Genomic DNA, 14,418 nt, shown 5'->3' on the forward strand with positions numbered 1-14,418 from the left:
AAATCCCAATCCCTCTGAGCTGCACGCCTAAACCTTGTCACCAAAATAAACAGAACATGCTAGAGGGATAGATTCCTGTCCCAGAGACTTCCCATACTCTGGAACAAACTGCCTGTCTATATCAAACAAAGCTCCTCATTAGCACTCTTCAAGAAAAATCTTGATTGGATGGGAATAGGAAATTCACCCCGGGGATCACTTCTGTGGCTCTGCTCGACAGGGGCACAGGAAAATAATTTTCCTGTGGCTCTGCTTGACAGGGGCACAGGAAAATAATTTTCTTGGGTGGCGAAAGCCAGGGTACCTTTTTTGGCTAGGCTTATATAGGCCCTAGGGCCAATAGCCTAGTACCTACCTATGAACCTATGTAAATTCTGACGCTGTTGGCATGAAAGTTTAGCTGTTTCAGTTCACTGGGAATATTGGGTTTCTAGGTTAACGATATTCAGTTTATATATACTTATATATAATATTGAATGCTAAGTAATATATTTTGTAATGTTTAATGGGATGAGTTAATTAAATGCAGGAGAATTATGGTTTAATTCATAGGTAATTACTAGGCTATCGACCCAAGAGCCATTTTAAGACTAGTCCAGCTTACCCTAAATGTAACAAAATAATGCTGATATGTGTCAGTAGCCCAAGAAATTTTACACTTGTGAGTGTTTGCTATGTACAAGCCTATATCACAAGCTGCCCCTGCCCATAAGTAAGTTTGTGATTTCCCATTCATTGGTCCAAGCTGTGCTTCATTAGGGTTGGAGATGAGCTTTGCTTTTTATGGATGGAAAGCCTGTTCCAGAGAAAGGGTAATTATTGAAACACCCGTTTTCCCTCCTCCATGTCCTGTTTGCGTCACAGACATTTGGTCCTTAGAACCAGTGTTTCTAATGCCATCTGTTTTGCAGATGTGCAACAAATCCATCAGTGTGGCATCAGAGGATGCCTTTTGGGCAAAGCATAGATTGCCACACAGCAGTCTATAGGAGTCAAGAGTACATGGATATGAGATTGGTGGCCTACATAGGATTTGTTTACTCCCTTTATTCTTTTTTTGTGAGTAGCCTTTGTGCTCTCTTAAGCTGTTGCCAGTGCCTGGTCATGTACATGATGAAGGGTGTGCATTGTACTTTGACTGGTCTGAGAGTCAATTAGAGAGGAATAACCTTGGGCCAGGATGCCATGCCCTTAAGTTGTGCAGCATAGAATGATTTTCTCACCACAGCAGTTATATGATTCTCAAAGGTCTGGTTACTATCAACATTAATTCCCAGTTCCCTGATCACTGATTCTCTGTGGTAATTGACAGCAGTGGATATTTTTCCATAGGGTACTATTTTATGCCTTTTTCACATTGAGTTTTAGTCCATGGCTCTGGCACCAGTTTGTCTGCATCAGGCCTTCTTGAAGGGTATCCATGTCTTTAGAGGATTCCATGACCATACCTAGTTTGCAGTCATCTGCTTACGTTGTTAGCCAGAGACCTTTAATGTTTGCCTTGACATCACAAAAGTAAATGTCAAACAGGAGAGACCTCAGCACCAATCTCTGTGGGGCTCGACTAGTGACTGGCTTCTTTGTGGAGGTGGATTCCTCTATCTTAACTTCTTGCATGTTATCCGTGAACCAGCTGGCTACCCATTGGGTGATATAATGAGTTTCTCTCTAATTTTGTAAGTTTATCGACCTTGCCCAAGTTAGTTGTCTTCATTTTTTATTAATACAGATACTATTTAAAAGGTCTCTAACTTCAAGTAGGACAAGTGCTGGACAAGCATCGGTGTGCTAACAGTGATTCCCCATTCCAGATTAAGATCCAAACCGCATCACTCATTTGGTATTAACTCTGAACTTAGTCTGCTTACTTCAACGTTTTGGGACCTGTTGAAGCTCTATAGAGAAAAGCACATTCAGGTAGATCTGATAATTCTGGGGATCAAGGCCCAGCACTCCAAAGATCTAAAAATCAGAATTTACTTTGGTAATTGGCACTCAGATTTACAGGCTAATTCATTCAGTCTGATCCAGCTTGTAGCTGCATTAACCTAATGCTGTGACACTAATGTTTGCAAAAGGGACTATATCCCACGACTTTAAACCAAAAAAACATTAAGACGCATGGATTTCCATCCCCTGTTGATGGATGCAAAGTCACTGCATCTTCTATTCCCTGATCAAACATTAAAGTAGTCCTTTCTGATGGACACTCCCTCCATATAGAATAAATATCTAAATTTGCAGTTTGTAAAGTTACCAGAACTTAATGCTGTAAAAACAATATGCTAACAAGGACTTTACTACTATTCTTCAAGAAAGACAAGACTAATACTTGTTGCAGCCGGGTGATGCCCTCAGGTGTTTCTGCAGTTACTTCTACCGATGCCTCTAGCATCAACTGTTTGTCCATATTTGCATTAATAGTTGCAAAACCATGCTACATATAAGCTATAGTTCATTGTACAGCAAGCACAACTGTATTGATTATTTGACCTTTGTCTAGTGGAGGTAAAGATGCATTATTTATATGTTTATGGAGGTAAAGATACATTATTTATATGTTTATTAATTTGTTGTTTGTCTTTCGGCTTTTTCCCGGTAAGGGGTTGTCACAGCGGAACTCCGGTCTGCTAATCATTGGCAGTAGATTTTTACGAAACGCCGAGGTGCCAGCTCAACGCCCAACCTTCAACGAAGGCACGCCCATTTACGCATGCATGTCTTTCATATGCTACCCAACCGCGGGGAGGACATGCAGACTCCACACACAAGGCACTCCCAAGCCAAGCCGAGAATATAAATTTCATTTCATTTTCTGAGTATCTCGGCAATCAAGTAACACAGACAGAATTGCTAGCTTCACAGACGGAACTGCTTAGCTTCATATGAAGGCTCTTCCCTGGGTGAAAAAATGCTGCTGAGATATATTTTAAGTTGTTTGCAAAACATTAAAAAGTTAATGGGTACTGTGCCCTTTAAAACACAGTTGAAGATCTAGAACCTAAAAAGTGTTATCATATAAAAAGTGTTTGCCCTTTACAGTTCTTTAGTAACCTCTATGGTTCCTGAGAGATTAACATTTCTAAATGAGTAATTTGATTCCATCATAAGGCTTAGGCTACGAACTGCGGTGGTGGTGCTGCGGTAGCGTTGTCGCCTCACAGTTTAGACGTTGCCCGTTCGATTCTCAGTTAAAGCGTCTACTGTGTGACGACATGCGTGAATGGGCCTTCCTTCGTTGAAGGTTGTGCGTTAGGCCCGGCAAGCCAGCATGTAAAACTCTACTGCCAATCATTAGCGGACCGGAGTTCCGCTGTGGCGACCCCTACCCGGGAAAAAGCCGAAAGACACACACATAAGGCTTAGGCTACACCCATTGGAAGTTGCATTGCAAACTTCCTGTGGTACATTGGAGGGAGTAAGGTAAAAGACAAACAGCATTGGTTGCTAGTAGTATTGAGAAGCCTAACAACACCCTGTAAAAGCAGACACAAATAAGTTTGTCTGTTTTTCAGTGTGGATCAGGATTGAGTGGGTGCATGTGTGATATGTGAAAAGAATTTGCGTAACAAAAGACTTGTGAATCTGGTAATTTTAAACATGAAACACAATTGCATCTCCACAGTAATGACAGAGTGTACAGGAGAGGTGGGAATCATCAGATTTATAGGCAGTGAGATTAGCACACTAGGTAACTAGAATGTTTCATTGTACACACTGATTTGCAAGCACACTTTACTACAGCCACGCAACGCAACATGATTGACTGGTATTTGATATAAAGTGAGTGGGTGCTTTCACAAAAGGGTATGGGACACTTTCTAACCCAAACCTTTTTACTGGCTTGCTCTGATTCCTCCATTTTCTTACCAAGCTCGTGAATGTATAAAATGTGTAGCAGTGCAGTGCCATGTTCTAAATAGAACCAATAGAGTCTTAAGATGAAAGCCCTTCTCCTTCAATAAAACTTAAACTGCTGAAGATTTGGAATGTAAAACACTGTATTCTGCTGCAAAACGATTGTGAAACAACTTGAGCATCTCAGTCATTGCTTCAAAAACAGAACTCTCTAATTTCCAACAGCTCTTACAACAGCTAAAGTCAAGGCAGACCAGTATTGTGTTATTACCGCAAAACCTGAACGTAAAACAAAGGTCTGAAACAAGAGGTCAGAAAGGGCTGTTTTTGCAGACTAGTAGGTTCTCGCCACCGTTGGTATCAGGACCAGTTGCAATAAGATCTTTACAGACAACATAGTGATGTGGTATGTCAGCAAACGGGGGGTGGCAAGGTCCTGTGTTCTTTGCAGATTGGCACTTCAGGTTTGGGAGCTAGCGATCCAGTAGAGTGATACTTCAGGTGGTGTATATTCCTTCCAGTCGGAATTTTGTGGCAGACACTCTGAGCAGGTCCGTAACACAATCTCACAAGTGGTTACTTCATAGGGATGTATTTCTGGACATTATCCCTAGTGGGGTATTCCTCAAGTAAATCTCTTTGCCTCCCCTCTGAACAGGCAACTTCCTTAATTTTGTGCCAGGGCGCCATGTCCTCTGGCCTGGAAGATGGTGCCCTATCTTTCGCATGGAAGGGGATGTTTCTTTATGCCTTATCTCCCCTTCCTCTCATTCCAAATATCTTCAGCAAGCTAAAACAGGATGCTCCCAAAATCTTGCTGGTGACTCCGTTTTGGCCTAGACAGCATTGGTTTCCTTTTTTGCATTTAGCCAAGGGCAGCCATCACAAGTTACCTCACAGGATGGATCTCCTTATACAAAACAAGGGATCTCTCATCCATCACCACATGTCCACTCTTCAGCTGACACTGTGGGTGTTAGCATTTTGATTCCCTATAGGCACCTTTTTTCTGAGGATGTGCTTCAGGTTTTGCAGGAGGCCAGGAAACCCACTACTAGGAAATCCAACTTGTCCAAATGGAAGAAGAGGTTTTTCTTTTTGGTCTTTCTTGTAACCTGGACCCACTTACTGTGGATGTTCCTTTGAGCAGTTCACACAAATAAGAGAGAACCAATGCTGGGTTTGGCATATTCTTCTATTAAAGGCCACCTCTCAGCTATTTCTGCTCGTCTTTGTTAGCCCTTACTTCTGCTGACGAGTGTCTGAGCTTCAAGCCTTTACGGCTGTTCCTCCTCTTAGTTTTTCATAAGGACAGTGTCTCTCTTTGTACCAATCCTTCTTTATGCCTAAGGTGGTGAATGAGTTGTTTCTTAATCAGTCTTTTAATTTGCCCATTTTTTTCCCATCCCCACAATCTGCTAGTGAGAAGGTGTTGCACACTTTTTAGATGTGCATAGACAACTCATATTTTATTTGGACAAAACTAAGGCTTTTCGAAAATGAATTTTTTTTTTTTTTTTTTTTTTTTTTCATCCTTGATCATTAGGTTTGGCAGTTTCCAAGCAGACTATTTCCTCTTGAATTTCTAAAGCCATTTCTTTTTGTTATTCTTATTGTGATCAGCTCCTCCTTTCTATGGTAAAGGCTCACTCTACTAGGGCTAGCTCCTTCTGGTGCCTTTTTCAAGGGTTTGGATACTAATTCTGTCCTTGAGGCAGCTACCTTGTGGTCTGTGCATACCTTTACCAAGCACTACAAGTTGGTTGTCCTATCCAGAGCTAGAACTTGTTTTGCTAAGGCCATTCTTCATGGATTCCTAGAAGGCAGTGTTGGTCCCTTCCTCCTCCCTATCTTCCAGAGCTTTTGCACTCTCCCTCATGTTGAGAATACCATAACAGTGAAATGGAAGGACATAGTACAGTTGTGAAAAATCTTGCCATAACAGTAGATGTCCCTCTCTTCACTTTTGCAGTGTTCACTCCTCCCTCCTTCCCCTGGTCTTTTTTTTTGCCCTCTGGATGTATATGTTACCCTCTGGTATCCTAGGGTTGGCATTCCTCCTTGGGCTATCAGTTCTGAGGATGATGTATCTGGATGTCACCTTTATGCCCTAATATTAGCACGGGGAGCATACATGTGATGTATGACTTATCATTAACCTAAAGGATTTGCTATACCAGCCAGATGTTAGGCCACCCTTTTATGTGTAGAAAGTCTGTAAACTGTATTTGTGCAGATGTCTTGTCCTGCTATTTTTTCTTCATTGACATTGAATCTGCTGTTATGATTGTATTTTGTTGTGCCATTCTTTATCTGTTGTGTAAATTAACTGATTGGTAAAATGTGAAGTGAATTGACTTTAAGAATGAGAGTAAGTGCAGCTGCAGTGCAGTTGTTTTAAGTACTTTAAGTACTGTTCATTAAATATTTCCTCCCTCTTGCAGTGGTTAGAAGTTCAACCAGACCGTCAAGAGTGCCCTGTGTGTAAAGCAGGTATTAGCAGGGAAAAGGTGATTCCAGTTTATGGAAGGGGGAGCACCAGTCAGCAGGACCCCAGGTATGTGACCTTCTGCATTTTTATTGGTAGGGGTTTGCTCTTAAATAGCCAAAGTGGCAGTTAGTACAAGAGGTGTTTGCTGCCTTGCACATAGGTTCTAACAGTTTACTGAGTCTGAGTCTTCCGGGGTATTAAAGCTCTCATTCCTGTTTCCAGCCTCGTTTTAGTCATGTTTTGTTTGCAGTATTGATTTGTATTGCCTTCATACCTACTTGGATCTGGTAGTTGGTTGTGTTGAGTCCCTTTTCATTCATGTTAGACTTTCTTTCATAATGGATTTTAATTAGACTCCAACTGCAGCTTGAGATCTATGCCCGACTAGTTGTGATTACCTTGCCCTGTCTAAGGCCTTTGGTACGCTACTACTTGAAGGAATAATATTAACCATTTTACTTTAACTTAAAATGAACCCATATTTGGTGCATTGGATCAGTAGAGCAAGATATTAGTCTTGGGTGAAAGATTACATTGCCGGATGATCACTTTCTGAGGTACCATAATGTTCTGCTTTGGACCACATTGTTTATTTTTTTTTTTTTATTTTCAACATTTCCTCAATATCATCAGGTATGCAGATAAATGTAAGGTCAGTGCTACAGTTATGACCTCAAAGAACATAGAGGATCTGAGCTTCTCTTTGTCCAGTATTATTACATAAGTAACTGGGTAAGGTCTGTTTTTTAACTTGGTAAAAGCAATGCTATGGTACAATATGAGAGAACAGTGTTGAATAGCAAAATCCCTTTGAAAGATTCACCTTTGTTAAAATGTGTAAAGAGAATTGTTACCTTAATAAGCAACAACCACTAAATGTAATCTTATCGTTGTTTAATTTTAAGAGGTATGTATCAGATATAAAGTCTGACTGTGAAACGGATAACCCTATTCAGAGTAGTATTGTTACGTGGAATGCATTACATTAACGTTTATTTAAAACCTGTTCTCTGACCTCTAGTACACTTCCCCTTTTGTGCTTCCACTAACCGATGTTGATCTACTAATCTACTAGAAATGGTACAAAAAGAATTTCTTTGTGTGTTCCAACAAAGGATGTACTATACAGTAAAAGTAAAGAAAAAAAAATTACATATGGTGTGAACTACTGTCTCATAAGAGAAAAGCCGAAAAGACTGTAAGCCAAGAGATGAGTCACTGAGGGACCATATTAGGTTGGACATTCCACCTTAATTTGCAGAATACAAGGTCTTAGGGCTGTAAATTTAATACTAAGGGTGGGAGAGATTTATTGCTTACTAGATATGTAATTAACCTGCGCTTTCATGTCAGGAGTGTTGCATGTTTTGTTGCATTTAAGACATCTGCTGCTGCATTGAAACAAAAGTACTGTTAGTGTTCTGGGGTCTGTAGTTCCTTCTTTGGATCTGTTGAATTACTCTTAAAGCATGAAGCTGTAAGGTAAAATTGCTCTTTATCCTTGACCTGGTGCAACCCTGGAAATTGTTTAGCAAGGTGGTGCAGTGGGCAGAGGTAAATGCATACAGGGTTGAATTTTAAGAAGCTGTTTGATTTTGAAGTTTTGCTAAAGTATCACATTGAAATGGTGATGGACGCCACATCAGTTTTGTTTTTAACTACTACTAAAGCCCCAAGAATGTTCAGATCAGACCTCTGAACCTGTTGCTTCCCGTATCCTTTGATAGATTTTTGCATGTCTATGTTGAGTAAAGTGAAACTGGATCTAAAGAGATGTACTTGCGCAGTGCAGTTGGTAATTGACTGGACACTTCTGGCCCCCTCTTGTAGTGTACTGCAAGTTTCATAGTGATTGCACAAAACTAGGTTAAACCATCCAGGGAATTTTCATACAGAATAAGTTGTAATTGTCAAAAAAGTTAATCAGATTCTTGTTTTAAGAAATGTTTTTGATGTCTTCCTCAGTCACCCAAGGAACCTGTGCCCTGTCCCATTTCGACACAGCTGCTGATTATATAGTACAGAGTTGAATGGTGTTTTCTGGATAGCATACCCTCCTTCCTGTGGATAGCTTACCCTACTTGGCTCCTTCTGGCAGCCTTATTAGACACTACCATAGCAGGGCATTCTATGCTTGGAACATGACACATGCTACCACACAGTTGACATGAGTATTGCTTGTTGCAGTGCTTGGCAGGCCTAACCTAGCCCTTACAGTCTTTATCTTTTACAGGGACAATGATGCACTAACACGTTGCTGCTTTTATCCCCTGTAATGGGTGAGCTGGAACCCAGGCTGCAAACTAAACCCAAGTCAGCTGAAGCACAGTCAATACACAGTTAGCCTAAGAGCAATCTGTTTAAAAGTTTAAACATGTGTAGAAGACTTACTCTTTCACAGTTAAGGTAGATTCTGAGCTAATAAAATACTTTTTACAGTTTTATTTGCTGTAAACTCCCTCCCCTCAATGCATCGTACCAGTACTTGCTAACTGTAACCTTGCCTTGCCCCTAACCCTGCGCCTTACCTTAGCAATATTGCTATCACTATTTAGACAAATTTGGTCTGAATGTAATGGTGGGAAGTTTCTTGTAAGATTGTGAAAGGAAAATATTTCCTTTTATGAATTTTTTTTAGGTTGTGGTAGATTGAGTTTTTGGTACCTGTGCTATTTCATATGCAGGCATTGATCAGGTGTAATTCTGTGTTCCTGCATTCCAATCAGTTACCATAAACCCACAGAATATGCATGGTCTTATGTTACTGTTTTGAGTAAAATTACCAGCATGTAGCCCTTGGCAACACAGTTGAGAGGTAAGATCAGCCATGTAAGATGGTGGGAGTTGGATAACTGGTATGGTGCTTTCAGTGAGGAAGCAGTATATTTACACTGTGAATAGAATAGTTGTTCCTGTGGTGTATTATATGAAATGCACAGTGTTGGAAATTGCCTTAAGAGCATGTGGGAAGGCTGTTGCACTTCCGTTATTGATGATTCACATTGGGAAAACGAGTGTGTGAGAGTGGGACAAAGGCATTCTACAGAAGTTGAGGATTTCAAACAGCCTGGAATTTGATTACTTCTCAAGTCAGAAGAGTTTATTCTGATCGAGTGGGAACCTTCTATCCATGAAGGCAGGCAGCCACTGCTTTTGCTTGATTTATAAGCCAGATCAACAACTGTTTAAATGTAAAGGTCACTGCTTGTGTGAATGATTGTAAAACAAGCTAAAATGACTTAAGTGTTGCCAGAATTCTTTTATTTGATCTGTGAAAGGTAATGAAGTTGATCTTTGTTGAAAGGTCATCACACAAGTAGGTGAGGCAGGCTCTATGTAAAAAGAACTGACCACTGCACTCTTAGTCATTTAAACGATTGTCACTGTGGCTTGTCAGGTCGGGATGTGTGTGCGTTTCTTTGTGGAATAAATTCCATCTTACTCTAGGCAGAATATTTTTCTTGATTATAGTCTAGCATAAGAGGTGCCCCTATCAGAAAATGACTGCCAGCAGTGGTGGTCATCAGCTTTTATGAAGGCTGTTAGCAATTAAGGTCACTTGAACACAGTTCTGATGGTGTCAATCAGTCTTATTGTGTGTGTGAATAACAAGTCGAATCTCATAGGTACCATTTCCTTTACTTTGGTCAGACATGAGATATTTTTTAGTTAAAATGGGTACTCTTTATAGGGTTTGTGAAAACTTGAAATACTGCCTCAAAAATCAGATCCTATGCCTGTAGACAGGTGGTGTTTGACTTGGAGGGAATGTATCCTATGAGTAAGGGGGTTATTTTGGGGGAAGTTCTGTGTGTCTAAGGAGTGGACACTGGTATTTCATTAAATAAATTGCCACAGTCCGTGTTTTGGCTTTCAGAAGTATTAATTTTATAATAAAACTTTCCAAGTCTATCTTTCACCACCCCCATCCCACAATACTTTGCATTTCTTTTATCTGTCCTCCATTGTCCTCCACTGATAAATGTGTACATTTGGATTCTTTGTCTCAGGTTTAGTGAGTACGCGTTAACAAGCTTATTCTTTATTTTCCTGTAGCCTTTCTGCTAGCATTTTGACGTGATGCTGCAGTTTGTACACCTTTTTCTTTTGTTAGGATGTTTCTGCCTTTTAGTTTTCTTTATTGTGGTTATTTGGGGTTTGGCCCTAGTCAGCTATCAAAACTTGTACTTCTAACAAGTGTAAGTGCAACAGATAAGTAACCCACCCCTACAGTCGTAGTATGTGTTTATTATGTAGGTCCCAGCATGAATCTGAACCTTGTGATACAATTGTGCTAAATCTAAAAAGGTGAAGGAAGCAGCTTTGCAGTTGTTTGTTAGGACTCTGATTTAACCAGAATTTCTAGGTGTACTTGAGCTATTTCTGCTGGTTTTCTACACTACCCAAACAGCTTCTCCTGCTTCTAGGTCATTCAAGTTGCAGCGAGAGCTTCATCTCACTGTGCCATAGAGCTTTCTTAGGCAGAGTGAGTTTTGATCTGGAAAACTTGTTTCCTGTGTCAACTGCTGCAAACCCAAAATTGCATTTAAATATTTCAGGAGAATGCAGTTTTAACAAAAGACCTGTTTCTTAATTGTTTATGAAGACTGAAGTTTAATTCTATTTCTTTAATGAAGGGGTTGTTTGTGTTTTAAAGTAAGCTAACAGAACCAGTAATCTTGTTCTGCAAGTGTTCTTCAAAATTATGTGTAGCATATGAACCAGGCATTAGAGGATTGCAGTGTTTAACTGCATTAGCCTTTTTAAGATTATTATCTTGGATAACTTTCTGTTTTTCCCCTTTTTCTTTTGCTCTTAGGTTAAAAACTCCTCCTAGACCTCAGGGACAGAGAACAGAACCAGAGAGCAGAGGGGTAAGACACTTTTATATTTATATTGTATAACATTTTGTTTGATACTCCATTGCTATTTCTCTCAAATATTTTTTTTTCATTATTAATTTTTTTTCATAATAGGAAATACTCCATTGCTGTTTCTGACAGCTACAGGATTCTACCTGCAGTTATCCGAAATTGAGATTTATACATGTCTTGTATTTGTACCCTTTTCAACTCCATTTTAATCACTCTGCTCTAGTTCAGTACTTTGCAATCTGTCTTCAGATCATTACAAGCCTAGCCAATAACTAGCAGTCAGAAACAAATCCTGTACCTTGTATTTTGTGATGTTAAGACCTTAACCATTGCGCAACCCCCCATTCATCTGAAGCTGTTCTGTATACTAGATGAGAAACTGATTTCTCCCCATCCTCATTCCATTGTCTTAGATTGTAGTTGAGGTGTTTGTAGTGCTCACACATAGGGAAAAAGTGATGAGCCCTTTTGCTTGTGCAGCAGTTCAGAATGCTGGGTGTTCTGTTTGGGTTGTGCTGAGTTGGAGAAGCTGCTCCTGGATTTCCCATGTTTCTCCTCTGCCTAGATCTTCAAGTACAGTTTGTGTATGTTGGGATCACTGTACTCCTCTCCTCTAGGGGTCAAGTTCCTCTAAATCCTCCTCCTCCTTCCCTTGGGAGAAGCAGGGCAGTTTAAGTAAGTCTCAATTAGGGACACACTTGCTGTTGGAGTCACCTTTTTAGGGCCTGTTCCAGGTTCTTCCCAAAGGATTCCAAGGCTGCTGCCTTGGACCTGTCAACAGCAGCCTAAACTTTGTATGATTCTTTCCTACCCACTGCTTGTGTGCTGGACAGTGAGAACAGAGCTCCACCCAAACTTCTGCCATTTTTGGTAGTGGTAACATATTTGTTACTTGTGTTTTTCTAGTTGTTGGCCACAAGTTAGCCCTTGCAGTACAGTAGAGTCCATGAGTCTGTTTACAGCAGATAGATTATAACGGCTGATTAGTGTACTTTGTACATAATTTGCATTGGTTCCAAGCACACAACTCTTTGTCTTGCCCACCTTGACACTATTTTAAGAAGTCCAAAAAAGTATTTTGCAATATGACCTTTGTAAAATTACTTGCCTTCTCAGATGTTTACCGTGGTATGAGTCCTTTTGACAGGGAAAGGAGACTGCACCAGAACTCAGGTGAATGTATCCTCCTCTGAAATTTTGGACACCAGGACTGCCCTTGTACTAGTAATGGAGAGAGAGGCAGCTCCTAAATATTTTATCACATGCATGGGGGTCCCCTCAAATTATTTACAGTATGATCCCAGTTATTCTGACCAGGAGTAATATTAAATTATTGACTATGGGATGAGTAAGGTCAGTCTGACAGTAAATAGGATAGGTTAATTCAAACACAAAATTGCCTAGGCTTAAAATGGCCCACATAGGCAGGTAGCCTAGTACTTACCTACATGCCTATGAACTTCGTGGTTCTCCAGCATCGGGTCACCAGTCTTTTTGCTTCAAACTCCTCAGTGTACATGAACCTGTCCCTGTCTCCCCACCCTCTGCTTCTTGAGCTATTGAAAAGTTTAGGTATTGTGGACTCTATAGTGTTCACAAGGATCAGCAAGTTCACCATGATGATCTAATCCCTCTTGCCCAAGAAAATGGTTTGAGTGCCTTTCAGCAACTCTTTACATTATGGGAATCCGGTCCCCTAATTTTACCCTCTCTTAAGCCATTAAACACGGAAGGTCCCCTTTGTCACTTATACGGTTGATTTTGATTTATTGGCAGCTGCACACACTGCCTCCTCCCTCAATGTTGCCTGGAACATAATCCTTTAATGAACTAGTGTGAGTATGCTCACTGTTTGCAGACCTGCGTCTCTCTTATGTGGTCTTCCTTACACTGGAAACTGCTGCTGACAGTACGGAACCCTTGGCATCAGCCTTGCCTGGCATCATCTCATCCTGCTATCAAACCCAAGCTGTGTAGGTGTGAAGCCTGTGTTAGTATCACTTCTAAAGCTAGCATTGACCCTATGTTCATTTTCCATCTGTAATCCTTTTCACTAGTTTTCTGTGTATAGAGCCATCTGTTCTTCATCATATACCTTGTTTTTCCCATTTACTATGTGAAGTCTGGGTGTAGTGTTAGTTGTTGCCGTTTGTCAGATGTTCATCGTGCATACAGCTGCAGTCATAACAGATGGGTTATCCTGCCGTCAGGCGGGTCCTCGGTCGGCTGAATTCCAAAGTCTAGGTCTGGCGTCAGTTGTCGTCGCTTCTTCCCTGACGTCAATGTGGCAGGGGTATAAAAGAACCAGCCGACGCCATTTTCTCCAGTCTTTCTTGCCGTGCAGTGCCCGAACCAGAAGCAGTTCGCAAGTGCCGGTCGGCCAGCTCCTGAGATTTACGAAAATTTTTCAGCCGAAGTCTTCTTGAAAGCTAAGTACCCCGTTGGGGAAACTTTTCTTGTCTCAGACCGATGTCAGACAAAGTTAATAATTGCATTTCTTGTGGGAAGCAAATACCGCATAAGGATTTCCATTCCTTCTGCATTCCTTGCTTAGGCCCAGACCACGATGTCTCGGCCTGTCGTTTTTGTGCTAGATTCAACAAACGCACTATTAAGCGTCGGGCGGAGTTCGCCCAACACTATTTTGGTAAAAAATTTAATTACATTATGTCGTCGGATACTCCGACTCCAGTTTTGAGTAAAAGACGCAAAGATAAGGACCGGCATACGAGGTCCGCAACTTCTACCGACACTACGCTAAAGCCGGCTACAGGTGCTCCGGTTCTCAGCGAGGCGCCTACGCAGCCCCTGAGTACCGATGACTCTTCTTTAGCGGTGTCTTCTGTGCCCGAGGTCGCAGGCTCCTCGGCCCCCACTCCGACTACAGATACCGACGCCACTCTTGGCGGGGAAACTCAGAATTTAGACAGACCTGCCACCTCTCAAGGTGTCTTCAGGCGCCTTCCTCTTTTTCCATTAAGGCTTTCACAAAATCTAAAGCAGCCATGAAAACTAAAAGACAAGTTCCACAGAGCCCCTCTCAAGGCCCCATGCCTAAAAAACAGATGCTCAAAATGGCAGAGGATTTTATTACTCTTATCAGGGGTTCTCAACCACCCTCGGACAAAAGGCCCAGACTGGAGGAAGACTACCCTTCCTCAGACCAATCCTCTATTACCTCAGAACATTCTGAGG

General features: G+C 41.1%; 1 protein-coding gene across 2 annotated transcripts in view; it reads left to right on the forward strand.

Moving 5' to 3' along the window:
- The window catches only part of RNF5 (ring finger protein 5), a 117,154-nt gene that overhangs the window by 49,276 nt on the left and 53,460 nt on the right, over window positions 1-14,418 (forward strand). For both annotated transcript variants that reach the window (XM_044083189.1, XM_044083188.1), the window contains exons 3-4: window positions 6,303-6,415; window positions 11,169-11,223. In XM_044083189.1, coding sequence (XP_043939124.1) covers window positions 6,303-6,415; window positions 11,169-11,223 — 168 coding nt within the window. The remainder of the gene's footprint in view (window positions 1-6,302; window positions 6,416-11,168; window positions 11,224-14,418) is intronic.

Source organism: Protopterus annectens, chromosome 9.part0 (genome assembly GCF_019279795.1).
Source record: "Protopterus annectens isolate FY-2018-M chromosome 9.part0, PAN1.0, whole genome shotgun sequence".
Lineage (NCBI taxonomy): Eukaryota > Metazoa > Chordata > Ceratodontiformes > Protopteridae > Protopterus > Protopterus annectens.